The 23,786-nt window shown below is 49.2% G+C and overlaps 12 protein-coding genes across 13 annotated transcripts; 4 read left to right on the forward strand and 8 right to left on the reverse strand.

Moving 5' to 3' along the window:
- The first annotated feature begins 943 nt into the window (after positions 1–943).
- Positions 944–3,642, forward strand: CNG00950 (metalloreductase, putative). Its single transcript, XM_571837.1, has 5 exons — positions 944–1,158; positions 1,210–1,842; positions 1,891–2,036; positions 2,099–2,181; positions 2,236–3,642. The coding sequence occupies exons 1-5, from the start codon at positions 1,005–1,007 to the stop codon at positions 3,365–3,367; spliced, it is 2,148 nt and encodes a 715-aa protein (XP_571837.1). The 5' UTR covers positions 944–1,004; the 3' UTR covers positions 3,368–3,642.
- Positions 3,643–3,691: 49 nt separating this feature from the next.
- Positions 3,692–4,940, forward strand: CNG00960 (ER to Golgi transport-related protein, putative). The gene is made up of 7 exons (XM_024657504.1): positions 3,692–3,874; positions 3,938–3,967; positions 4,032–4,085; positions 4,150–4,193; positions 4,268–4,367; positions 4,446–4,661; positions 4,727–4,940. Exons 1-7 carry the CDS (start codon positions 3,839–3,841, stop codon positions 4,844–4,846), a joined length of 600 nt encoding a protein of 199 aa, XP_024513195.1. The 5' UTR covers positions 3,692–3,838; the 3' UTR covers positions 4,847–4,940.
- CNG00965 (hypothetical protein) lies at positions 4,912–7,142 on the reverse strand. The gene is made up of 4 exons (XM_024658601.1): positions 6,737–7,142; positions 6,381–6,691; positions 6,126–6,327; positions 4,912–6,066 (listed from the first exon to the last, which is right to left on the reverse strand). The coding sequence occupies exons 1-4, from the start codon at positions 7,094–7,096 to the stop codon at positions 5,017–5,019; spliced, it is 1,923 nt and encodes a 640-aa protein (XP_024514525.1). The 5' UTR covers positions 7,097–7,142; the 3' UTR covers positions 4,912–5,016.
- Positions 7,143–7,202: 60 nt separating this feature from the next.
- Positions 7,203–8,770, reverse strand: CNG00970 (hypothetical protein). The gene is made up of 6 exons (XM_024657505.1): positions 8,405–8,770; positions 7,958–8,330; positions 7,838–7,907; positions 7,691–7,780; positions 7,492–7,635; positions 7,203–7,427 (listed from the first exon to the last, which is right to left on the reverse strand). The coding sequence occupies exons 1-6, from the start codon at positions 8,659–8,661 to the stop codon at positions 7,342–7,344; spliced, it is 1,020 nt and encodes a 339-aa protein (XP_024513196.1). The 5' UTR covers positions 8,662–8,770; the 3' UTR covers positions 7,203–7,341.
- Positions 8,771–8,996: 226 nt separating this feature from the next.
- CNG00980 (hypothetical protein) lies at positions 8,997–11,027 on the forward strand. Its single transcript, XM_571843.2, has 2 exons — positions 8,997–9,178; positions 9,240–11,027. The coding sequence occupies exons 1-2, from the start codon at positions 9,080–9,082 to the stop codon at positions 10,812–10,814; spliced, it is 1,674 nt and encodes a 557-aa protein (XP_571843.1). The 5' UTR covers positions 8,997–9,079; the 3' UTR covers positions 10,815–11,027.
- Positions 10,867–12,733, reverse strand: CNG00990 (platelet-activating factor acetylhydrolase 2, cytoplasmic, putative). The gene is made up of 5 exons (XM_024657506.1): positions 12,162–12,733; positions 11,857–12,101; positions 11,560–11,803; positions 11,252–11,504; positions 10,867–11,194 (listed from the first exon to the last, which is right to left on the reverse strand). Exons 1-5 carry the CDS (start codon positions 12,492–12,494, stop codon positions 10,950–10,952), a joined length of 1,320 nt encoding a protein of 439 aa, XP_024513198.1. The 5' UTR covers positions 12,495–12,733; the 3' UTR covers positions 10,867–10,949.
- A 44-nt stretch (positions 12,734–12,777) lies between these two features.
- Positions 12,778–14,786, reverse strand: CNG01000 (hypothetical protein). The gene is made up of 5 exons (XM_571851.2): positions 14,488–14,786; positions 14,338–14,429; positions 14,049–14,265; positions 13,392–13,996; positions 12,778–13,338 (listed from the first exon to the last, which is right to left on the reverse strand). Exons 1-5 carry the CDS (start codon positions 14,586–14,588, stop codon positions 12,989–12,991), a joined length of 1,365 nt encoding a protein of 454 aa, XP_571851.1. The 5' UTR covers positions 14,589–14,786; the 3' UTR covers positions 12,778–12,988.
- A 459-nt stretch (positions 14,787–15,245) lies between these two features.
- On the reverse strand, positions 15,246–16,808 carry CNG01010 (hypothetical protein). The gene is made up of 8 exons (XM_024657507.1): positions 16,627–16,808; positions 16,546–16,572; positions 16,300–16,417; positions 16,193–16,248; positions 15,931–16,141; positions 15,781–15,856; positions 15,611–15,725; positions 15,246–15,497 (listed from the first exon to the last, which is right to left on the reverse strand). Exons 1-8 carry the CDS (start codon positions 16,656–16,658, stop codon positions 15,419–15,421), a joined length of 714 nt encoding a protein of 237 aa, XP_024513199.1. The 5' UTR covers positions 16,659–16,808; the 3' UTR covers positions 15,246–15,418.
- A 76-nt stretch (positions 16,809–16,884) lies between these two features.
- On the reverse strand, positions 16,885–18,652 carry CNG01020 (hypothetical protein). 2 transcript variants are annotated; one of them, XM_571859.1, is made up of 3 exons: positions 18,172–18,652; positions 17,975–18,052; positions 16,885–17,904 (listed from the first exon to the last, which is right to left on the reverse strand). In XM_571859.1, the coding sequence occupies exons 1-3, from the start codon at positions 18,581–18,583 to the stop codon at positions 17,024–17,026; spliced, it is 1,371 nt and encodes a 456-aa protein (XP_571859.1). In that variant the 5' UTR covers positions 18,584–18,652; the 3' UTR covers positions 16,885–17,023. The 2 variants fall into 2 exon arrangements, with proteins under 2 accessions (XP_571859.1, XP_571858.1); XM_571858.1 differs by having other exon boundaries at positions 17,975–18,055.
- Positions 18,653–18,798: 146 nt separating this feature from the next.
- On the reverse strand, positions 18,799–20,244 carry CNG01030 (hypothetical protein). Its single transcript, XM_024658602.1, has 7 exons — positions 19,999–20,244; positions 19,913–19,921; positions 19,517–19,865; positions 19,334–19,458; positions 19,217–19,283; positions 19,072–19,163; positions 18,799–19,019 (listed from the first exon to the last, which is right to left on the reverse strand). The coding sequence occupies exons 1-7, from the start codon at positions 20,044–20,046 to the stop codon at positions 18,951–18,953; spliced, it is 759 nt and encodes a 252-aa protein (XP_024514526.1). The 5' UTR covers positions 20,047–20,244; the 3' UTR covers positions 18,799–18,950.
- Positions 20,245–20,330: 86 nt separating this feature from the next.
- CNG01040 (expressed protein) lies at positions 20,331–22,585 on the forward strand. Its single transcript, XM_571863.1, has 4 exons — positions 20,331–20,573; positions 20,624–20,868; positions 20,916–20,988; positions 21,038–22,585. The coding sequence occupies exons 1-4, from the start codon at positions 20,429–20,431 to the stop codon at positions 22,540–22,542; spliced, it is 1,968 nt and encodes a 655-aa protein (XP_571863.1). The 5' UTR covers positions 20,331–20,428; the 3' UTR covers positions 22,543–22,585.
- On the reverse strand, positions 22,577–23,778 carry CNG01050 (hypothetical protein). The gene is made up of 3 exons (XM_571864.2): positions 23,349–23,778; positions 22,798–23,297; positions 22,577–22,750 (listed from the first exon to the last, which is right to left on the reverse strand). Exons 1-3 carry the CDS (start codon positions 23,737–23,739, stop codon positions 22,643–22,645), a joined length of 999 nt encoding a protein of 332 aa, XP_571864.1. The 5' UTR covers positions 23,740–23,778; the 3' UTR covers positions 22,577–22,642.
- Between the last annotated feature and the right edge of the window lie 8 nt (positions 23,779–23,786).

Here is a 23,786-nt window from a genome sequence, read left to right on the forward strand (position 1 = left end):
CTCAATAGCTGCTTTGCACAGAGCACTATAGCTTCCGTTCCGCTGACAAGTTGTTGCAAAGCCCTGCCAGAGTACGCATAAGGATGATGCATGGAATGTTGAGCGTCAGTCGGCACAAGAAGTAGACGATGGGTGAGCGAGCGAGCGAAAACGGCTCATCTTCACCAGTCTAGCATCTGCACCAGGAACATACCCAGCGTGCCTGAATTAATGCGCTACAAACTCGTTTATAAGATGGATGCACGCCTGGAACGACAACTTTTGCATCGTCGCCTTTCGACTTTATCTGATAGCTTCCCTACTCTATCAACTACCCTAAATTGCTATAGCTATTACTCTTGATGTAGCCTCAATGGATGACGGCCGACAACTCGCTCAGGCTGGCCCTGTTCCCTCGATATCAGAGCGAACTTCTATTATCGGACCCCACTAGACTCACTTTTCCTGAAAGGCACAATCCTTTCGGCTTTACAATGCGATATTCTTATCTGATTGCAACTCTGTCGGCGTATGTTAAGCAGATTGGGTGTATCTTGTCACTTCCACCCACAGAAGACTTGGTGGGAATGCTTTCTTATGGGACTATCATCTTCGTCTGCAGATGGGGCCGTTATAGAAGCTGATTCTCGATAACCCGGCCATCAGCAGCGTCTGTGTCGGTCTACCACTTTCATGCGTTATATACCAGTTAGTCACCAGAATTAGGAACCTGACGACATACCGACACCTTTATCACCTTACAATCTTTCGGCCTTATACCCCGACACCATTCTTTGAACAGTCTATACCCTTACTTCTTACCGACAGGGTCGTTTTGGGTTGTTGTGCGTCGATATGGGACCTGAACCAGGTGAAATTTCAAGACAACAATGACGAGAATCCCGAAGACATGATTCGCTCTTTATAAAAGCTGACTGCAAAATCTTGTTCCCTACCGCCCACTCCCTTCTTATATCCCAACTTAACATCCCATCAGCCTCAATCGACATCTGCTGGTCAACAACATGTCGTCCATTGCTGCTACCGCCACTGCGGTTATCGTCAACTTTGCCAAAGGCGACGGCCATGGTTCACAGTCAGCAGAGACGATGACTCCAGCGCAGGCTTCTTTGCAAGCAAAAATGCAGGCAGAGAAGAAGGCACAAAACTTGTTGGATCGTGAGTAATTCATAGCATGCTCAAGAGTAAGCACTGACTTACCAACTTCAGAACAAATGATACAAGACACTTGGATTGGTTTGGCAGCTCTCTTCGCTTTATGCTGGATCTTTATTCTCCCTCGATTCTTTGCGCGAGCCTCTGCCTCCTGCAAACGTCAGCGTGGAGGGGGGTTATGGACAGGATGGCTCATGAGGGGAGGATCGCGTTCGTCTACGGACGATTCACGACATTCTAGTTCTTCAGACGACCACGACTCTCAATCATCATCCGACCCTTCACCCTCTGTCCAGCCCCCTGCCCATATCAGGCCCCTTCTTTCTTACATTCCTTATGCCTCCACACTATTCTTCGCACGTCCATTCCAGCGCCTGGGATATGGCTTCAAGTCCTTCATGAAGATGTACGAGTTTTACCTCTTCTTGTTCTATCTTTTGCTTGTCCTCTTTACACTCTGCTGGAAGTCAGACCTCCAACCTAAAGCCGCCAACAGTGGCTCCGGAGCTGATTACAAACGGAGCGGATATGTCGCAGCCGCCCACTTCCCACTCTGTATCGCCCTCGGTGTGCGGAACAATATCCTTGGTCTCTTGGTTGGCAAGAGTTACGAGAGGCTCAAGATCTGGCACAAGGTATCTGGCAGACTGATGTTTGCTGCTACTGTCTGGCACGTTGTTGCTTACGGTGAGATTTCTCTCAAAGTGTAAGTGCCCAGGACTGACCTGCTTGTAGTTGTCAAATGGGCTCGAGAAGGCGATTTCACTGCCCAGAATGCTAAGCTCTATGTCATATATGGCTGGGTTGCGGTCGCCGCCTTCATCATCATTATGATCACTTCCGTGCCATGGGCCCGTAACGCCTTTTACGGTATCTTCAAGGTGGGCAATTGGGCAATCGTCCGCTTCATTCTCAAAGTTTCGTGTAGCTGAATTATCTTTAGGTGGCTCACATCCTTGGATTCGTTGCCATGCTCGTCGGTCTGGGCTATCACATCAGACACCAGTCATATGCTATCGCCATCACGTAAGTGTATATTATGATCCGATGTAGCGCATAAATGTCTGACGTCTACTCCAGCGTGCCTTCAGCGCTCGTGTACGCCATCTCTTGCTTCTTTGCCATGACCAAGACCCGCTTTGCTACCGCCGAGCTCGTTGCTCACCCGGGTACCGATTTCGTCACACTCACCATTCCTGCTCTTCGCACTGGCTGGCGTGCGGGTCAGCACGTTCGACTCCGAGTCCCCGCTACCGGCTTTGTCCACGCTCTTGAGGGTCACCCCTTCACCATTGCTTCTGCTGCCGATGCTGGACCCGCTGTTCTACTTATCAAGGACGCTGGTGACTGGTCTCGGCGACTCTGCAAACTCGCCACAAAGCCAACCGGTGACGCTGAAGCGAATGGTACACCTCGCAAAGTGACTGTAATCGTCGAAGGTCCCTATGGCGGCTTTGGCAACATGCTCCCCGGCTCTTACTCCTCTGTTCTTACCATCGCTGGTGGTTCTGGTGTCACTCATTCTTTGGGTCTTGTTCAAGAGCTCGTCCTTGCGGCCCCTCGAGGTGCCGTCCGAGCGAGAACCGTTGATTTGGTCTGGATGGTCCGTACTGCTGCCATGGCTGCACCCCTCATGCCTACTATTCACCAACTCGTTAGAGACGCTAGGAACTGGGAGACTAAGTGCCTTGCAAGCAAAGAACAAAAATTACAGCCTACCGCCTTGCGAGTCCACATCCACATCACTCAGACAGCCGATGACCACGATATTCACCTCCTCAATCTCCATGCCACCCCTGCTCTAGACAATGAGAAGATCACAACCGACATCTCTCGCTCTGCTTCTTCCGAAGGCATCTCCTCTGGATCCCGCACCCCCGTTGACCTTTCCCCTGAATTGGAAGGTGACAAGGAAAAGTTTGCGTACATGACCGACCATCCAGCTTCCGAGGGCGACCTTACATCATCTATCCTTTCAGGTATCGTAGTTCATCCCGGTCGACCTGATGTCGGCGTCTTTGTGTCTGGTATCGTGGATGAAACTATTGCCCGTTACGCGGGCACAGGAGTTTCCCCCTGCGGCGTGTGTGTTACCACCTGTGGTCCAGACGGTTTGCTAGAGGATGTGTTGAATGCAGGATGGAGATTGGATGACAAGAAGCAGAGGGCTGTTGGAGGATTGGAGATTGAAGAGGAAAGCTTTGGGTTCTAAAAAAGAAGTTGCGTAAAGCGAGCTGGAACAAAAGCGGCATACAGCTGCCATTTTCGGGTTTTAAGGACAATTTTAGAGGCGATAGGGTGATGAATGTCAGAAGAATAGGGAATATGCGACGGACTAAGAAAGTAGATGTTCACGATTTACAGTTTACTACGTACTTTTACTTATGCGATTTATGCCCTTATTAGTTGCAAAAAATATTATAATTATTTAATAGTTAGGAGATCGAGTTTCTAATGAGCGTAATCCGCTTATTAGAAAGGCAAATCGTCATTTATTTATTGTTGTCGTGCCGCGTTTGTTCGTTCGCAACCTATAGTCCGGTCTCCGTCTCACCCCTTTACTCTTGCTTCGTTCTATAACATCAAATCCCATTGAAGGAACATCAACTTAGTCGATTGAGGACATATACAAGGCATCTAACAACATTGCGAAAAGATCCTCTTCTACACCGGAATTTTTGAAATGTCAGCAGGCGCAAAACAGTACAAGGCAATCGGCGTAAGCTTTTCACTGTTGTGCCATTCAAAAACCTGCGATGCTGATGATGCGCTGTATATATAGGATGATATATGGAAGCGAACGGACAAGGTGGTCAGTTTAAAATGGAAAGAACAAGCTTACATCGATACGCTGACATGACGATTCACGTAATTAGAATGCCGAATTATTCACTCTCACATATGGCGCCTTGGTTGTCCAACTCATTAAGGTGTGTCTTCATTCTGTGAAGGGCCTCGTATCCGCAACAGGCCTAACCTTTTTTATTTGCATAGGATTATGAAGACTATGGAGAGGTCAACAAGCAGCTTGAGAAGATGTGGGTTCATGAATTTGCGACGTGTTATAAGAGTGGGGTAGACATGCTGATGCGCAGCGTCTTGCGTCTTATAGGGGTTATAACATCGGTACTCGATTGATTGAAGACTTCCTCGCTCGTACAGGCTTACAGCGCTGCCAATCGTTTGGCGAAACCGCCGAAGTAATCTCCAAAGTATGTCCCTCCTCTCTCTCTCATATCTCTCTTATCATGTCTATCCTGAGACTAAACTGGTAAAACTCCCAACTGCAGGTCGCTTTCCGAAGTTTCCTAGCAATCACGCCCACCGTCTCCTTCCCTCCACCCACCCAACAACCTACAAACAACCTCGCCCAACCTTCAGAGTTTATCCTCACTTTCGACGAGAACCCGTTAGCAGAGTTCGCAGAGTTGCCACCAGATGCGCGAGAAGGGGGGCTTTGGTTCTCAAACGTGCTTTGTGGTGTTATAAGGGGTGCTTTGGAGATGGTACGTCCTTGTACTCACCGAATTTCCTTGAGAAAGAAAAGAATCTGACAAGAGTATGGATATAGATCCAAATGCAAGTAGAGACCAGGTTCCTTTCAGATCAGTTGCGAGGGGACGACACGACGGAAATGTACGTGAAATTAGTACGAATCTTGGAGGAAGAGCAGCCGGAGAACGACGAGTAAGAGCGAGTAAGAGGCGTTTGGGTGAAGTGGGGGGAAGGCGGAACTTTTGTATACCCAAGATTCATGACACATGCATACAACATTGATACCAGGCCGGCCAGCAAGCCCATTTTGTCCATATATGCTACAGCTCGCCGAAAAGGCTCCTATGAAGAATCACCACCACCTTCCTATGACCCACCATACCTACCATACATAATCTCTCCTCCATTCCTCCCAGTGCCGTTCAACACATTTGCCGAAGGCGTTGGTGTTTCCCCATAACTTGCTAAACTCTCTCCTCGCACTATCGGTCCCCCAACGGTCGCTGTCGATCCGGCAGTCAATGTTGAACTTCCCGTCGTAGTCGATGACGTCGTTTGCCCGCTCATCATCGATCCTGTGATGTGCAATGACCCGTTATCGTACGAATCGGTCGTCTCCCCTCGCATCCTCCGCCCTCCAGGACCGGAACCTGCGCCAGCGCCAGCGGGGGCGACGTTAGAATTGGGCGTCGTCTCTTCCATGTCGTCATCTTCGTCGTCTTCATCCATTGGACGACCCCACCAATGGTCTTGTTGACCATCGGCAAACGTAGAATTTTGACGAGACACAGGACCGGATCCATCATTGGGTCCAAGGGCAAGCTGGCCCATATAACTAGATGCTCGCCATCCTCGACGCCTATACCTGCCTGCATGGCCGATAGAGGGTCTATGCTGTAATCCCAGACTGCTACGAGGGGAAGGCGTCCATTGTCCGTGTCTACCACTGCCAGGAGTCCCAGCTGGTGAACCAGCTGCACTGCCCGCCATGGCGGCTGCTTGCTCCATTTCACTCTGCTGATTTCGATAGCGAACAGCCTGTCCTAGGCTCTCCACATTGTTTCGAACTTCTTCGTCCCTGCCAACAGAGACTGATGAGGAGGACGGAGGACAAAAGCTCGAGTATTTGGCTTGGGTGGAAAGAACAAGAGACATTTGAAGAATCCTGGAGAGATCTTGAGGCAATGGAGGGTTAACAGGATGGGGGAAAGGGGATGAAGGTTGAGGCATGATCAAAGGCATGAGGCGAGGTAGAAGAGGAAGAAGGATATGTAACAGGAACCCGGAGAGAAGGAGATGTCGAACAGGAATAGGAGATAATGCCAATGTTGTATTATTCGCTGTGGTGGAGCTGGATGAGGCATTCGTGGGGACATCTCGTAATTGGGTAAAAGGCAAGAAGACCCCTTCCACGTACTGAAGTCCATCAGCGGTATTTCGCGACGGCTGACCCGTAAATGATCCTTAAAACTTACGGGAAGTACTTGTGCCCAGAAAAAGCTCCAGACCTCGGCCGCTCGACTGACGACTTTGCTCTCTTCTAATGTGTCAAATTTGGCCTTAAGCGTCAGCATGCCCGATGCAATAAATTCGCGTAAATCCGACGATAAAAGAGCTACAATGCGGGCTGGCGGTGACCTTTGGGATGTGGTGACTATATGGGAATGACATAGTTGACTGTTCACACCATCAGCATCTGAATTAAGTGAGGTCCGACCATTATGACTCACTTAAGATCCTCTAGAGGCGTCTTCAGAGCACTGCCCGCAAACAACGGTAACACATGAACCGTTAACAAACTCCAAGGACTGCTGGGACTGGTATGTGCCATCGTCATATTCTCAGCCACCCGACCCATCAACGGTTCATGGCCTGTTATACCATGGGATTGCGAATGGTCAGTGAGTGGCGTTCCATCCGGAAAGACGACAAGGTTGGTAGACGAGTGAGAAGGTGGGTGAAGAGAATGGGTCTGGGACGAAGAATGGTTTGGGGAAGGTAACGGCGGGAGAGGAGGGAGATGAGAAAGCGTTGAAGAGACCTACATAGCGTCAGACTAATCTCGGTAGCGACTCAGTATACATACTAGCTTATTATCGTACGCTCCTGCACCCACCGTTCGTGCAGCCTTCCCACCTCTATATGGGCTCCCAAGCACGCTTCCTCCCGGCGGTGGTGGAGCAGGCAGCCTCTTGTCGCTTTTCACCGGCAACGGTGGCGGCATATCTATACCAACTCCTGAAGAACCCTTGCTTGAGCTTGCATAAGAGACATTAGAAACTGTGGGCGATGGCGGGAGAGGATTACGTCTGGGTGAGTAAAGGTTGTAGGGTGACTGTGAAGGGTATATGGGAGTTGTTATAGACTGGGAAGCTTGTCGGAGAGGTGGGGATGGAGGTCGTATGGAGAGGCCTGATGGTCTGCGGTATGTATTTGGGCGAGACATTGTGTGGGGAAAGGGGTCGTGATGGTGAAAACGGGTGTTTGGATGGCGTAAACAAGGGATTGAGCGACATGAACTTGCAAACGCGTTGTGGAAAAACAGTTCATTTCGTGTCCTTATTAACTTTACAATCTTTTCTACATACTGCAGCTGCATAATCACTACTCTGCTGGCTTATCCATACTGTCTGACAGATATTGCTCCAACTACTATTGTCTGGCAAATACAACTTCTTACACGACTCCATCTTAAAAACCACCACCACCGCCCATGTCGCCTCCACCCATGTCGCCTCCTCCGCCCATGTCTCCACCACCGTATCCACCGCCGTACCCTGTGTTCAGACCAGCGGTTGTCAACAACTAACAATGGGATGATAAAGGATTAGAGATACGCACCACCGTCAAGGGAGTTCGCCATAAGCATACCACCCAGCAAACCGGCACCTCCACCCATCATCAACGGCATACCCATGCCCATACCACCTAGACCTCCACCGTAGCCGTAGCCGTAGCCGCGCCTGCCGTATCCACCGCCATATCCTAGATCCCAATACCTTCAGCTGTGATAATTTTTACAAGCTGGTAAAGGACTTACCAAACCCATAGGGGCTTGAATAGAGGCCGCCGCGCATGAATGGCGAAGCAGGGGCAGAGTACATATAGGGGTCAGACGCATACCTAGAGCCTACACCATACCCGTCAGTATATATTGGTTTTTGGTTGTTCATATATTGAAGATTACGAATTGTAGGATCATTCAGCTGTTTGTTGATCAACTCTTGACGTCTCTTGCGGTATTCTTCTTCTTGTGCCTGTGGATGTCATCAACAAAATGTTCTCTTTCGCATGACGACCGACTTGCCTGGATTCTCTTTTTCTGCTCCTCCTTCAACCGCCTCTTTTCTGCCTTGGCCTTTTCTCGCTCTTCCTTCGTTCCAATCATCTTATCCTTCTTTCTCTGGAACCAGTTCCTCTCGCCGTCAGTCCCCTCTTTCTCCGCACTTGTGCCTACAGTGCCCTTGGCCTTGCTATCACCCTTGACACTCTTAACTTCTTTTCTCTTCTGCTTGGAGAGCTCTTCGTCCTCTGACTGCTTGCGGACTGCACGGGCTTCTTTGGAATCCGGGTGGGCGGGATGATCTTTCGGAAGAGTACGTAAGAACTCGGGATCGTCGTATGGGTGAACCCAAGTTGAACGCTTGGTTGCTTCATCCACGTAGAAATGGTGCTTTTGGCTGATGTTCCATCGAGAATCAGTATAATTTCCGCGTTGAGAGGCGAGGAGCTATTCGTTCCGCTTTTAGCTTACTTGGGATCAAAACACCTAACCCAGCCGGACGGCAAATCTCTCTGCTCGTCATCCATATCCCTCAGCTCATCATTTAAATCAATACCAGTTCCTTCACTTGAAGTATTGCTGATCTCGGATATATTGGTGGGGGAACGCTGCATTGGGTTTCTGCCTGCAGATGCAGACTGAGTAGCAACTTGCGGTGCTGTGGCCTGGAGATTGGATTTGCCAGACGCATCGGCTGGCTGATAAGGAGGGGGCGGGTCTGAAGGCATCCTAAAATGTAGTTCCGGTCTGATTAAGATGATAAATGATGCTGGCCATTCATGGAAGCCGCCAATATATATATATATATTGTATATATATGTGCGTACGCCGTACGCCGTCTTTGAACATGTGGCGTCGTTAGTAGCTGGTAATTAAAATGGTCTTATGAGTGCGGACTCCTGTTCCCGGTGAAGATTTCGGACGAAAATGACGTCAAAAGTGACTCACCCGGCTTAAGTTCAAAAAGTAGTGACGCCACAATTTTCTCTGACTGCCATATTTGATCCCGCTATTGAGAGTTCATTCCCATAGATCCGCGGTGGAGGCATCATTCGTGTCTCAAAGAACACCCGCAAAAACATTCCTCTCACTCCGCCTTTTCCATTCTCTCTTCCCCACTTCCACCGTCCGTCCCCCTCTTTCCCCATGTCGGACACGGAAATAAACGTGAAAACGCTCAAGGTAGCAGAGCTGAAAGAAGAGCTTTCAAAACGTGGCCTCGATACCAAAGGTCTCAAGAAAGATGTGAGTCGTTGGTCGCTTCGAATCGTCGAGAAATCTGATTACTTATGATGAATTGCCGTAGCTTGCTGAGAGGTTGCAAGGTGCATTGGATGCTGAGGCGAACCCACCTTCTTCAGAGCACGCTACCGCGCAAGCTGAAGAAGTCCCGGGTTCCCGCCCTTCCACCCCGCCCGTTCCCACTGTCGCTGCTCCTGATGTTGTTGCCGAACCGTCAACTTCTCGTCCTCAGACCCCTCCCCTTGCCCAAGACCCATCGACACCCTTGGCTCCATCAACGCCTCCACTCCCGACATCGGATAAAGGTGTCGGATCTGTGATGGTGGACGGCTACCCGGAAGCGTTGGAGAAGCAAGCTACCGAGGTCAAGGATGACGCTGATATGGTGGAGACGCAGCCTAAAGCTTTGGACGAAGAGGTTGCCAAAGAAGTATCAAAAGAAGAAGGAAAAGATGCCTTGCCTCTCACGCCTACTCCACCGCCCAGGAGTCTTTCACCTTTACCGGTAGGGGAGGAGAAAAACGAGGAGCAAAAGGAAGAAAAGGCGGAACGCAAGTTTGATGCTCAGTCAGAAACCAAGCCTGAACCATCAGCTCCTGTTGAAAAAGATGCAAATGTCCAGGAGGACCTGCAAATTGTTCCTCCATCTCCTCAAAGTCCTGCAGACAAGAAACGCCCCCTTTCTCCTTCTCCTGCTCCTGCTCCACCCGCCAAAAAGTCTCGTACAACTGATGGGGCCGCAATAGCCTTTTCCCATGCCATCCATCCACCCACATCCACCCTCTTCATCTCCAATCTCAAACGACCTTTCATGCACTCTGCCTTGCACGAATATCTTTTCTCCACTGCTCCCGAATCCAGCCCGCCTACTCTCCCTCCTGCTCGCGCGCCTTTTGCCAGCGACGAATACCCCGGTCTTTGGCTCTCTGGCGTCAAGGACCACGCGTTCGCCGTCTACCCTTCTGTCGAGGAGGCACTCGCCGCCGCTCAACGTATCGATAACGTCCAATGGCCTGAAGATACCGGCTCAGCGCTCACCATTGAGTTTATCGCCGACGACAAGTTGCTTGCGCTCGTACAAGAGGAAGAGCACGCATGGACCAACGGGAGACAAAAGTTGAATCTCAAGGTTATCAAGCGTGATGATGGAGAATTCGAGTTTACGCACGAAGGTGTTGGGGGTTTGGGACGTGCGCCTATGAGAGGTGGAGGGCCCCTAAGGGGTGCAGGGATGAGAGGAGGGATGCAGGGAGGTTATCCACCTCACCACCCCGGAGGAGGCTTTGGACGACCTCAGGGCCCTCCGGGACAATTTGGAGCTGTTCCTGCAGGTGGACCGAGGGGACCACCTAGACCTGTACCTTTAACCGGTGTCAATGCCATTGGGGTTGCTGGTGGGAGAGGAGGTAGTGCGATAGGGGTCAGAGGACGAGGCGGGTTCGGTGGTGGGCCAGGAGGTCATGGGAGGATGGATGGGCCGCCTCCTCATGAACATGGACATGGGCATGGGCATGCAATGCAGCAAAGGGATCCCGTAAAAGAAGAGCTGAAGATGAGGCCAACGAGATTTAGGCCAAGATTGTTTTGGAAAAAGGGACCCGGTGCTGTTGAAGGGTTGGCAAGAGATGGTGGCAGATGAGAGGAGAGAAGAATGAATGAATGACGAGAAAAGTGTATGTAGAAGAGGGTCGGACAGTATACGTTGGCATACAAATATAGGAATGCAACACTATCTACACTCTATATAATATAATATCTACAAATATATCTCACTCTATTCTCTGTCAGCAAAATGCAATAGGACGTCCCCGTCTTTCATAGCAGCTTTTCCTTTAATCTTCACACCATCTTCATCTTTCTCATAATCACCTTTGTCTGGTGTCTTCCCAGCGAGGGCAGCTCCGCTCAAAAGCTTTTTGTTCAGAAAAGCCGTAGATAGTTCGTGGACTTTGAGAATCATGGAGTGGGCGTGAGAATAACCTCTTGGACTGAGAAGAGGAAAGTCAGAGAACGCTTGGTCTATATCATCGTGTCAGTCTTTTGAATTAATCTTGGCACCCCTATGAACCAACTCACGTCCGATTCCAATCATGGTTATCAAGATACCCTTTCCCTTCATTATCTCCACTAGTTTCTCCCAATGCTCAGGCCATTCTGTAAAGCCGGCGGAATTGATCACCAGAGTCGGCGGAAGAGACGAGGGAAGTGGGGTTTGGAGGATGTCTGACGGTGCTGGGAGAGGTTCGAGCCATGGATCAAGGGATATAGCTTGTTTAGCTGGGAGGGAAGGGAGAAGAGTGGACGGCGGGGGAGATTGAAGCAGATGAAGCTAGGATGAATGGTTTAGTATTTGGCTTTCAAATGATGATACTATAGAGACATACAATAGTGCCACCACCAAAAGAATGGCCTGTAAGCCTTAGGTCATCAACATCGACCTTGCCCTTCAAGCTGTCAATCCAGTTCTGCCGCTCACCGCCCTCCAGCCCTTCGATCTTGATGCTCAAGTCGCCTTCATGAGAGAGAAGACGCTTAAACGAGTGGTACGCCTCGTACACCTCTCTTGTCCGTATGTCGAGCTGTAATGTCCTAGCATGTGTTACAGGATGCTCTTCGCCCTCTGCCCAGCTACCGTACTCAATGCGTGAGCTTATCGCCATTTCGTTTCAACAAACACTCACCTGATATCATTTACGCCGGTATAATACAACACTCTCGACTCCTTGCTTTCGCCCTCTGGTGGCAGAACCACGGCCGGACCACTTCCATCCCTGTGCTCTACAGCAAGCACAACGTAACCTTCTGAAGCGAGAGCAGCGCAGTATTGGCTGTAAGTGTGGCGGGTACCTGCGAGACCGTGAGAGAAGATGAGAAGGGGATATGGTTTGTCTGTTGGCTTGAGAGGTGCTCGAGGATGTAGAGGCATCTATTTTATGAACCATAATCAGCGATGGATAGAGAGTACTGGGGAACTTGTACAACACACCTGAAGCCTTCCAGCAATGTATCCCAGTGGTTTAACGAGCCATGACACCCCACCTTTGCCACCCAGAAATCTCTCGTACCCCCTTATCACCCCCCAAAACGGATCGGGTACCCAGCTTACCCATTCTTTACCTCTCTTACCCTCAGGCAAACCGGGATAGAACAAGCAATACCCGATCTCTTCGATTTGAAATGCAGGCTTGCCTGTAGATTTCAGTGTGGGAGATGAATGAGAAAAAGGAGAGAGAGGTGGGTGGACGAGGAAAGTGTAGCCTACGGCATGGGGACCTGGAGGTGGTGGGAGCGAGGCTGCGATGATAGGTGGAAGAATCATCTTCTGAACCAGTTAAGACCAGTTTAATCGAGGTTTAATGTTGAGGAACGTCAAGATGAGGATTGACTAATGTGGTGTGCCCAGTGCTCTCAAAAGGTCGAGCTATCTATATCCTTTTGCTGCTTTATTCCCCAGGGGAGCAATATTATTCTATCTTGCAAAACAGATGGTAGCGCTGCCCCCGATTTGAATCACAAAGCTTGCGGAAACTGAGGTAACAATAAGCATGTGCCGAAAAGAAGAATTGCGCAGATCTCATTTGAAAAGAACAAACAAATATGAGGTCAATAATACATTTGTGCATGGCGCTCGCAACAATTTACTAATAGCTACAGATGTCCGAGGCATTTATTTTTTATAACTGGCTAATGATACTGAATAATTTATAACTGGCTAACGATACTAAATGATGTTGATAACCAAATGATCGTGTGTAATTTTCGTCTAAATCTCATCCAAATTTCGAATCTCGATACACACGACGCCGCACTCATCTACTGCTGACCCATCCATCGGGCCTTGATTGCAGCGGGGTTGGAAGCCGCAGAGGTCGCAGCAGAGCCAGCAGAAGCAGCCGCGGAAGTAACAGCGGCAGCAGTAGAAGTAAGACTGCTGACAGGAGAACCAGAAGTGGACACGACGGAAGAGGTGGCGCTAGGAGAAGTGTCGTTACCGAAACCAATAGTGTGGTGACCAATGGTCACGTTACGGTGGGGAATGATGGACTGGATAGGGACGGTAGAAGCGGTAGAGGTGGGAAGGTAGGTAGAAGTGCCATTGACGAAAGAGTAAGGGAAGGAAGAATTGTAGGCAGAAGCGGTTACGTTCTCGGGCAGAGTGCCGTCTAAATGGGATATCAGTATTTATTGTAATGCAGGCGTGTCAAGTCCAACTTACTCTGAGAGACTACGAGGCCGGTAGAGTTGCAGGTAGTGTCAAGGAACTGGTTGAGAGTGGAGTTACCGATCCAGACGGAAGTGCCTACGTCGGGATACTGGGTCTCAATAAGAGAAAGAGCACCGAAGATACACTCGTTGCAGAGAGCAGTAGGAGGGATAGATTCAAGGTCCTGGATAGCCGTGGCATTACCACCGAGAGCAATGGTAGCAATTTCCCGCAGGCTCAATTCTGTACCGAGATATGAAGACAGCTCATCAAGGAGAGAGGTGACACAGTAAGTGCCTTCGGTCGAGTTGGAACTGGAGTTATCAGAGCCAGATGCGGTGCTGCTGGGAGAAGCAGCTGAGCTGGTCCAGGAGGCGATGTCAGAAGTGGCAGAAGCATCAGAACCCTGATCCTGTCGGCGAATTAGTCTGTAGGCAGACTCTTGGGCATATGTGGGAGAAGGACTGGAGTCAGTACCGGCGTCATACCACATGCTAGATGTGGGAGCGGCACTGTTCCAGTCAGAGCTAGCCCAGCTGCTGGCACTGCTGGCGGCACCACCGGAACCACCGGAACCAGAGTTGTCGGAAGAAGAATTACCGGTGAATGGATCGGTACTATGGCTCAAATCAGCAAACCGCCATTTGCCTTTTATGACAAAAGACTTACGTCTTCAAGCAGACAACTTCCCGAGCCAAAGGATAAGACTGAACAATGATCTGGACAGTCTCATTGGTCAGACCAAACTTTTGCAAGTCGGTAGAGCATTGAGAAAGAATAGTCTGAGTGGCGTTTTGAAGGGTAGAATTAGAGCAGGGATTGGAAGTGCAAATGCTGTCGAGCCAGTTTTCGACGCTAGGGACAATGGAACCGTTACTGTTAAGGACTGAAGATGCGTCAGTCAGCAAAAGCGGGAACTTTCCGGGAACTTCTTTTTTTAAAGGGATCGATGACTTACCAGACTCAGCGGCAGTGGTGTTGAGACATTGCCCTGTAGGAGAGTCAGGAGAGATAAGCTCCTTCACAGCGGTCCGACAATTTGAAGATAAGCTAGACATTCGAGTCAGCGACCATTTTTTGAAACCCAGCTATCGCCACCAAGACTTACAGGCGGAGTGCTGAAGAAGTCAAGTCGGGAATAGATACGCTTTGAGCTGTGGCGACAGAAGCAGCGGCGCCCAGGGCGATCAGCGATGTTGAGGTTCTCATGATGAATTATTCGAAGAGTAGGTTGTCTATAGAGTCAGTAGGTTGTGAAGATGTGGGTCAGACATTCCAAGGTGAGTGGGGCCTTATATAGGAGGGAGGTAATCGAAAAGAAAAAATATTGCTGTGTCGTAGGAAGGCCGACGTCATGGCGTAATGGACGTAGCTGAACAAAGGCCAAGTTTGCTCATAGGATTTACTTCATAATAGGACTCCACCAAAAATGTCGTTGGAAAAGAATCTTCTGGAGACAAGGAGGAGGAGGAGACGTCGGCATAGGGAGCGGGAGAAAAATCCGAGTGACGCAGAATAATTCAGGGTTTAACGTGACTAACCTCCTAATTTGCCGAGATGCTCCGCCGGCGGTCGATCCTCCTTAATTTTAGCACAGCGGCAAGTAGGGAACAAATGATGAACAAAACAGGCTGCGGAGAATCATGACGAACGGGAAACAAGGAGAAGAATATCGTCAGAAAGGACATTAATTAATTACAACGCAAGAAGAGAAACCCTTGAGGACGGCGAGGTGAGGGGATGTTTGGCCTTGCGCAACGAAAATTTTCTCAGTTCGTACTCTTGGTTTCGCTGTGAAATATCTCTCACAAAAAGAAGTCCGTGAATAGGCTTATACATACAAATTTGGAACACAAAAACACATCGGCCTGGACTTCACACGGTCTTAAAAATGAATACGTATACTGAATGACAACTAAGAACGGCGCCGAGAGGAGACTGAGGGATGACGGGAGCTAGCCATTGTCGACTACTTGTGCCTCGGCAGTACTTGACGTCAAGCGTCAAGAGGCTACTTAATCCGTCACTTTTTCATTTCATCAAAGAGTGCTTGGAACCACAGCTTTGTAGACTTTGCGCTCGTCTTCCTCGCAAACCTCGGGTTGAGACATAACAAACCTATAAGATGACTCCATGTCAGCTCCTAGATCGGCTTGATTACCGCTACTGTGTCAATCCACTTTGATGGTCTGATGTTTGATAGGCAGGGTTACTCCACATATGACACTTACTTGCTGAGAATGTATGGAATACCAGCGAATTGAGGACCGTAACGGGCCGCATTGTCGTAAAATTCAAAAATAGGAATGGCGTGAAGCTTCATATTGGCTGGAACAGCAAAGGTTTCTACAATAGATAGATGAGCTAACACTTTTGTATGTATGTTAGGTTGTAAGCATACTGTTAGGTGGAAGATTGACGAGGTAAAGCTTTTTACACTCCTTAGGATAAGATACATGGGCCGGGGCATACGGGTACTGGAAAGGTAAATAGTATGTCGTCATTCATTGCCGACCGTTGTCACTGATACAAAATCTAACGAAGTACTCACTAAAAAGGTGTCAAAGTGCGGCCTGTACCAGACACTTAAACAGTCTCTCACTTCCCAATCCCTTCCTCCTTCAGGAGCAAGCCAGACAGTACGCGGGAGGTCATCCTCGTCCTTCCCTTTGAGTGTGGTTACGGGTACACCAAGCTGCTCATTGAGACGAGTGATGAGGCCTTCTGCGTCTGACTCGGAGGGGTCAAGGTAGCCGCCAGGACTTATCTGTTGTCAACCAACTTGCAGGTCACTGGACATAATGATCACCTACAGCTTGTAAAAAGCATTAGCAACCTGCAGGACAAGTACATGAGCGAACCCGTGGACCTGTACGGGAAGATTTAACAAGGCCCTAGATGGACTAATCGAATTACCAACTGTGACCACCATGATAGCCTCAACAGATCGCCTTGTTCCGCTTTCCTTGTATTGATCCTCAAGCCTTTTCAATCTGTTGGTTACAGAGTTGTCTTCCTCTGGTTGACCTTCTCGTTCACTACGGGAAAGTCAATCAGTCCCTTGTCGAGGAAAAAAGGTTGCGCTTCGCCAATCATGTGCAGAACCAGCTAAGAAGCGGTGATGAAGACGCAAGAGGAGAATGGAAGCAGAATACTTGCCACTCACATGAATAAGTAATTGCGGAGAGGAAACCTATCCCGGCTATCAGCGTTCTACTCTTCCTGATACTATGTCAATAGTACTGACGCTTCGATAGTGTCGTGCGTATTGTCAACCATCTTTGACCATCCAGTCTAAGGTTGGGAATATATCTGTGAAGAGAGGATTGCAGAGAAGAAGAGAACAAGAGAATGTGAACGTGATTAAATGGGCGAGGATGAAAGACATTCACGTCAGTGACGGTTGACTCACCGTGCGCTCGGGCCCCCCTCTAATCCTTTTGAAGGAGAGAACGCGCACAGACCTCCAGCTTTTCCTTCCAAATGATCATTAGTATAAGCTATAATTGCATATTAGATGCATCTATTCCCGTGGTCCGGCTTCAATGAGCAAGAACCGGGATACCCTAAACGTACAATATGAAGAACATGCTACCCAATGCAATCTCGCAACAACAGTGCCCGCCACCTGAAGGAATCTTCTCCTATGCAAACACTGATATAGCCCCTTCTCCTTCTACATTCATCCAAGCACCTCCTAATTCCTTGCTCGTATGCTTCTGTCCGCATCCTTCCACTGGACAAGTCCATTTGTACTCGTCCGGTATCTTCTCCACCTTTTTCGGCTTTCTTCCGCTTTTTCTCTTTTTAGTGGGGGGCTCATCCAGCGTGTCGGGATGTCTGTCTACGCTCGCAAGCTCATGCGGCGTGCGTGGTGTGATAAGATCATGGAGACATCTTTGGTCAATTAAATGACCGCACCGCAGAGCGTACACCCTGTCGGTAGGAGAACGATAAGATTCGGATACTAGCAGAGCACTTTCGCAATTTGCGCAGACAAGGTGAGGTTGGGGTTTTCTCCTTTTTTTACTAGGAACGACTCTTCCATTGTCGTCGATGACGATAGCCTCGTTTGGCTGGGCCATCTCCATGTCAAAATTTCGCACGAAACCTGACATAGGAGGATCATATGTAGGGACCGGTACATTCTTCAAGATCTCCTCCAAATCTTCTTCACGTCTAGCAGGTCCTGCATCCCCTGCAAGGATTTGGTTTCCCAAGGCAGCTTGCACAAAGAACATGTGCCGCATATTGGCAGGGAACAATTCCCGAAGAAGTTCTCGAGGGTTCATCTCTGCAGCTAGATGGTTTTGAGGAGGCTGGCTTGGTATAGAAGGAAGATATTGTCGACGAGCTCCACCAGCTTGAAAGAGAGCGCCGCCTAGTCGTATTCGGCGTGGTTCAGCTTGTGGGTCTGATGGAGGAGCAGGTTCTGGGGGTGGAGGAGAGGGGGAGAAGAAGGGGCGACGATGGGGCCGCTCACGTTGGCGATCTCGGGCCTGGGCGTCTAATGCAGCGTTGAGCTCTGTGTAGTGGAATGAAAATGTCAGGAAACTGAGATCAGCAAACGGTCTCACGAAGATGGAGGGACGCACGGATAATATCGTAGTTTGGCGGCCGAGGCGAATGCTGTCGATTTCGCCCTCTAGAACTACTTGATCTCCAGCCTCCAGCTGCTAATGGAATTTGTGGCAGAGTGCGGAGAAGAGAGAATGTAGGACGATTGCAAGTGCGTGTATGAGCAAATTGAAGAACAACAATGGCGCATCAAAATGTGCTGAATACAACTTACCTCGTCCATCATCACCCTGTACACTTCCTCCTGCGTATATAATCTCATTTTCCTCATCATCTACTGTCCTTCCGCTCGGTCCAGAACGTCTGCTATGCTGCACTCCATCACTTGCGGCTCTGCTGGACCCAGCCCTCCAGCCCAAGCCAGCTGCTGAAGGCCGAGAATTACGACCCCCAGTGGCGGAACCAACGCCCGGTATAGAATCCGAACTGGAACTTGACACTGAAATCACTGTTGGTCTTCTCGCACCTGCAGATGAGCTTTCAAAGTTACTGCTAGCCTCAAACGCAGCCTGAGCACGATTCTCTCGGTGCTCATTGAGAATCTCACTGGTGCTCCGGGTATCGCCGGGATGACCCAGGGCTAGGAGACGATTACGGCGGAAGGCAAAAGGGTCGTCGTTGGACATGGGAAAGGTGGTGTGGGATCGGGGGCGCGAGGATAGATGTTTGAGCGGTAAACGAAAACAAGATACAGTAGGAGGCAGTGGTACAAGAACAACAAAGGGTATTTAAAGGTTAGCGCCACTGCTGAATATTATTATTGTTCTCCCAGTTCTCCGGTTGGCCGCATCATGGATGACATCCAACTCCCACCCACAAAGGTATATGGCACAATGCATATGTGCATGATAATGTGCATACGAAAACAAAATTTCATTCGTCAAACTTGTCCCACTCTGATTAACGAATGCAGCACATGAAGATGACCAATTGCGCCGACCTCATTCTATCTGTAACAACAAACGCCTATCTCTCGTAGCTGCAAAGGTCCACCTAGAATGGTACCGGTCGGCCGTTCAATGGCTTACCGTGATTTTTGCGAATCTTCTCGAGTGCTCGGGCCTGTCCACCCATATCAGCACATCAGTCCTTCATAACCGTAGCGAAAACCCACCTTCTTTCCGCTAATCTCAACGGTCTTAATAGATCCATATTTGTCATCCTTGATCTTGGAGAGCCGGATTGGCCTGTTACCGACATACTTGCCTATTTTGGTGGAGCCTGTTAGTACGATGTCAACGTACAGAAGCTTAACGTACCATCCATCTCTTTCCAAGCCTTGAGGAAATCTTCTGGGTCTTTGAAAGCGATGAAAGCGTACTTTGCCTGATAACGAATCAGTTTATGTATAGACCTATGACACGAACGGCCTTTACCTTGAGACTTAATCGGTCTCTTACGACCTTACATTTGCAGTAGCTCGGGTACTTGGCAAATGCCTCATCCAACGTCCTTTCGTTCACATCATTACTCACGTCCCCAACGAACAATCTGAACCACTCTGAAATTCATTAGCTTAATTTCCTATACGTTCTACATTTAAAAAAAAATCGACTCACTAGGATCCCATTCCACCAGTGTCGGGTCCTCCCACACCTTGCCATTCCCCTTTCTGATGACGGTGGCTCTCTTGCCTTGCTTCTTGGGAACATGTTTGGACGCCTCTGCAGCTCCTTCAGGTGTATACACGGAGGATTGCTGCAAAATATCAGAATCATACAAGGTTTGTTGATAGCTGCTAGGAGCCGCAGGGTAAGGTCCAGTGGTTGCCGCCGCGGTTGGAGCATAAGAGGAAGAAGGGTAAGGCCCAACGCTGTACTCGGCATAAGAAGAGGAAGACCCAGCGCCGCTAGAGCCGCCTAATGCTGCAGTAATCTGCTCAGGAGTATATCCTTGTTGAGCGTAATACTACTGATGGTCAGTTACAGTCTTTGAGGGAAGGTGAAGTGACTTACTGCTGCCCACTATTGTACAATGCAAAGGATTGCAAGTGGTCAGCTATCCGTTAAATATCTCCGATATCTTCTCTGTAATAACTCACTGCTGCCTGTCGTTCTTCCTCGGAGAAGTTCTGACCCTGACCTGACATGATAAACTCGGATGTCTCGTTGTAGTATGGGTGCTTCGGACTCTGTATGTATATTCACCTGTTATGGATGGCTATAGTGCGTATGTTGCAGATAAGTTGCGAACAGCTCGGCTTTTGCTGGATAGGTGGTGAAACGATGAGTAAACGGATACACAAGCTGATGGAAAAGTAAAGAAAGAAATGAAACAGACGAAGAAGAAGAGATGCGGGAAGTGATTGTCGGGAAGCGCGCCGGAGCAGTCAAGTATCTGTTTTCGTCGGTGAAAACAACATTTCACAAGCTCAAAACAACTCATCACATATTCTCAACGCCCACATCAGCATGCTCACCGGAATATTCCTATAGGACACAGCAGGCCATAGTACGAGCCCCATCGCAATCATGGATGCAGGGACTATGGACGGGATCTTGTCCGAAGATCCATACCTCGAGTATCAACCAGTCCTGGCTTACACATTGCCAATACAGCTCGTTGTCAATGGGATCACAGGGACTCTACTCTGTGTTTTGTTGATACATCTACTATGTGCGTGCAAAATTGCATAGAAGTCGGGAATTCAAGCTGATTCTCAACAGTTACAACTCAATACCACTACCCTCTCGCACCTCTCAATTACTTTCTCCAGCTATCCTCCATTGTCACCGTCTTGATCAGCGTAATCATCAAACTCGTCATCATTCTTGTCCACTGTACATCTCAAGCGGATATGTGGCCTTACTCTCTTGATTATGTCGCGGTAAACGTGCCGCCAGAAACATGGTCAAATGGACAGAATGCGGCATGGTGTCTATTGCAGGCATTGAATGCGGGACTGAGCAATGTATGTGGACCTTCCTCCACCAGATACCAATATTGACGCGGACTCAGATAACTCATATCCAATTCCTGACTCTTCTGTATCCTTCACGAACAGAAGCTCGTCTGATCATCTTTGTACTCGGTATGATATATCCCGGTTATATTCCTATCACTTCTAATTCTCCCTGCAGGTCCTCTAGCTCTCGTCTCATCCGCCTTAACATTTGCCGCCCTCACCAACTCTCAGACAGTATTAGACATTTCTGACGCCATACGCAACGTATTTAACTCTACACTCCTCCTCATTTTTACCATCTCTCTCGCCATCTGGGGTTTCTTTGTCAATCGCCGTCGAGCATGGAGGTTCGATGGAGGTACGGCTGCCTTTGGTGTCGGTTCTCTCTTCCTGGCAACTATATCAACGACATTCAACTTTGTGGCAGTGGCAGAGGATGGCATAGAATGGCTACAACATCTACTTTTCGCCGCTATCCTCTGGCAAATCTGGTTAGGATGGTGGTGGTGGGTAGGCAGTGGTATGGGTATCGGGGAAGTAGAAGATATCATGGCAAAAGCAGAAAAGAAGAAGCGTAAACAAGCGAAAGCCGCCGCGCGTGCTCGAGCCGCTGCTGCACGAGAACGGGATGCGTTGGGAGGTTTAGATGCGAGGAAACGCACAAATTCGTTTGCAGGTCTAGCAGATGGATTTACTTCGGGCGTTACTTCTATCCTCAGGACATCTCGCGGTGCTGGAACGTTAACGAGAAGGCAGACGAGAAGGTCTATGGCGGATGAAGGGCTTGCAGAAGAAGGAGCTATGGAGCTAGATGATCTTGGAGAAGGAGGAAGACGCCGACATGATGGAAGAACTTCCCCCATCCCGCCTGTCCCGCCATTACCTGGCGCAAATAACAGCAACGGCTCGAATAGCAATAACGGAAGCAGCAACTCTCCCGACCCTCACGTCGAATTCTCACAACCCGAAGCTGGCGACCCGGCATCATCCTCCTCTGGCGGAGGTGCGCGAAACATGCAGTCAACCAACTCTGAAACATCTTCCACCTCTGCAACACCTTCCTTGCACCCGCCGCAAACAGTTGGTCAATTATTCTCCTACCCTACCACCTGGCTTGTGGTGTATCTTCGCCGATTACGAAGAGCGCACCAGGAAGCAGCAAAGAAAGCTGCTCTCGAGCGTGCCGAGAGGAGAGAGAGGGTGTTCGCTGAAGGCCATCATCATAGGTCAGGTGAGAGGGATAGGGGAGAGGCAAGTTCAAGAGAAAGAGCAGCGAGGATGGGGGCGGCGATAGCTGGTGGAGATGATGTGGGCTGGGGATTAGGAAAATTTGGGATAAGAGAGCATGAGGAGAGTGCGAGGAGACTGAAAAGGGCAGGTGAGATGTTGAATGAAGATAGGTTGTTGGGTTCATCATCTCAAGTTGGAAGAGATAGAAACAGAAGAGAACAGTCTGGGAGAGAAGGTGGGGGGGAGACGGATGGGGAGTGGGAGGATATAGTAACTAATTCGAGTTCGAACGAAGGTAAACGGCGAAAGGGGAAAAAAGGGAAAGGGAAAGCAGGCAACGAAGACGGGGATCATGAAGGAGGAGGGGAAGCCTTACGCGGACAAGGTTCTGGATGGTCATGGTGGGGACCGCTCAAGGATTGGAGGCTCAACGACCGCCAGGTGTACTAATGTAATCGTCTTTTGGCATTTACTTTGTATGTATGTGTATAGGATGCATATAATATTACATTACAACAAAATAAAAATAAAAATATGAGAGCGCAGACATCTAGGTCTTGGACTTTTTCGATTTCTTTTGGGCCTTGTTACTGTCTCCAGAGTCTTTCGTACCGAACATCTTGGCTTGGAGAGCTTCGAAATCGGCATCGCTAATCTCCTGGGCCAGAATTAGCAAGCTTCTAATGCTGGAGGGTATCAACTTACAGGTATCTCGTCCGTCTCTTCCTTCTTCCCCTTTCCCTTCTTGGCCTTCTTCTTTGCTCTTGATTCCTCTTCAAGCTTTCTGTATTTCTCTTCCATCGCATCAAAGGCATTTCCCCTCTCCCTTTGTCTCTTCAAAATTAACGCTTGCAACGTTGCTTCCCCTCCTTCCTCCTCTTTATTCTTATCGCCCTGTCTCTTTCCCTTCTTTCCTGACCCATAGAACTCGTCCCAGACACCCAACTCTTTAGCAGCCTCTTCAGCTTCCTTTGCTGCCTTTTCCCCTGCTTTCGCACGTTTCGCACGCGCTTTTTCGTCGGTGGATGTCTTTTTCCATTTAGGGGTCGATTCGAGTTCACCATCAGCGATAAGTGAGTTGATAAGCGTGATAAATCGGGATTCATCTGTGTGTGAAGAGTGAGGGATGTAAGAAAGGATATCGGGAAGAGAGCCAGAAGTGGAGTTGTAAGCTGAGATGATGTCGTCCTTCTCCTCGTCAGATCCTACGACGCGTCAATATTCTGTCCATTGTATTCACCTGCCAAATAACTCACCTTGATACTTTTCCTTGTCTTCATCAAGTATCTTCCTGTCCACTCTCTTGTACAAGCCCTCGAAATACGCGTCCCATCCCATCTCCTCTGCACCCGCAAACCTCTCATCAGTCCTGCCAGTTTCATCGTACCTCTTCCTCCTGCCTTCATCACTCAACACAGCATACGCAAATCCAACCCTCTGAAACTGCTTGGAAAGCTTTTCCCGCTCAGATTCGGGTTTAGCGGAATGTTTGTCTGGATGGAATTGGAGGGCAAGTCGGCGGTAAGATTTACGAATGTCAGCGGCCGAGGCAGAGGAGGTGAGGGAGAGAGTGGTGTAGAGGATGGTGGGGAGTGTGGATTCAGTGGCGTCGGGGAAGAAGGTATTGATAGGGTCGGCGTCGTCCATTGTGTGATATTTCTGTATACTAACACCAGATGGGGAAGAGAAGAGAC

This window comes from Cryptococcus neoformans (assembly GCF_000091045.1).
Source record: "Cryptococcus neoformans var. neoformans JEC21 chromosome 7 sequence".
NCBI classification, from domain to species: Eukaryota; Fungi; Basidiomycota; class Tremellomycetes; order Tremellales; family Cryptococcaceae; genus Cryptococcus; species Cryptococcus deneoformans.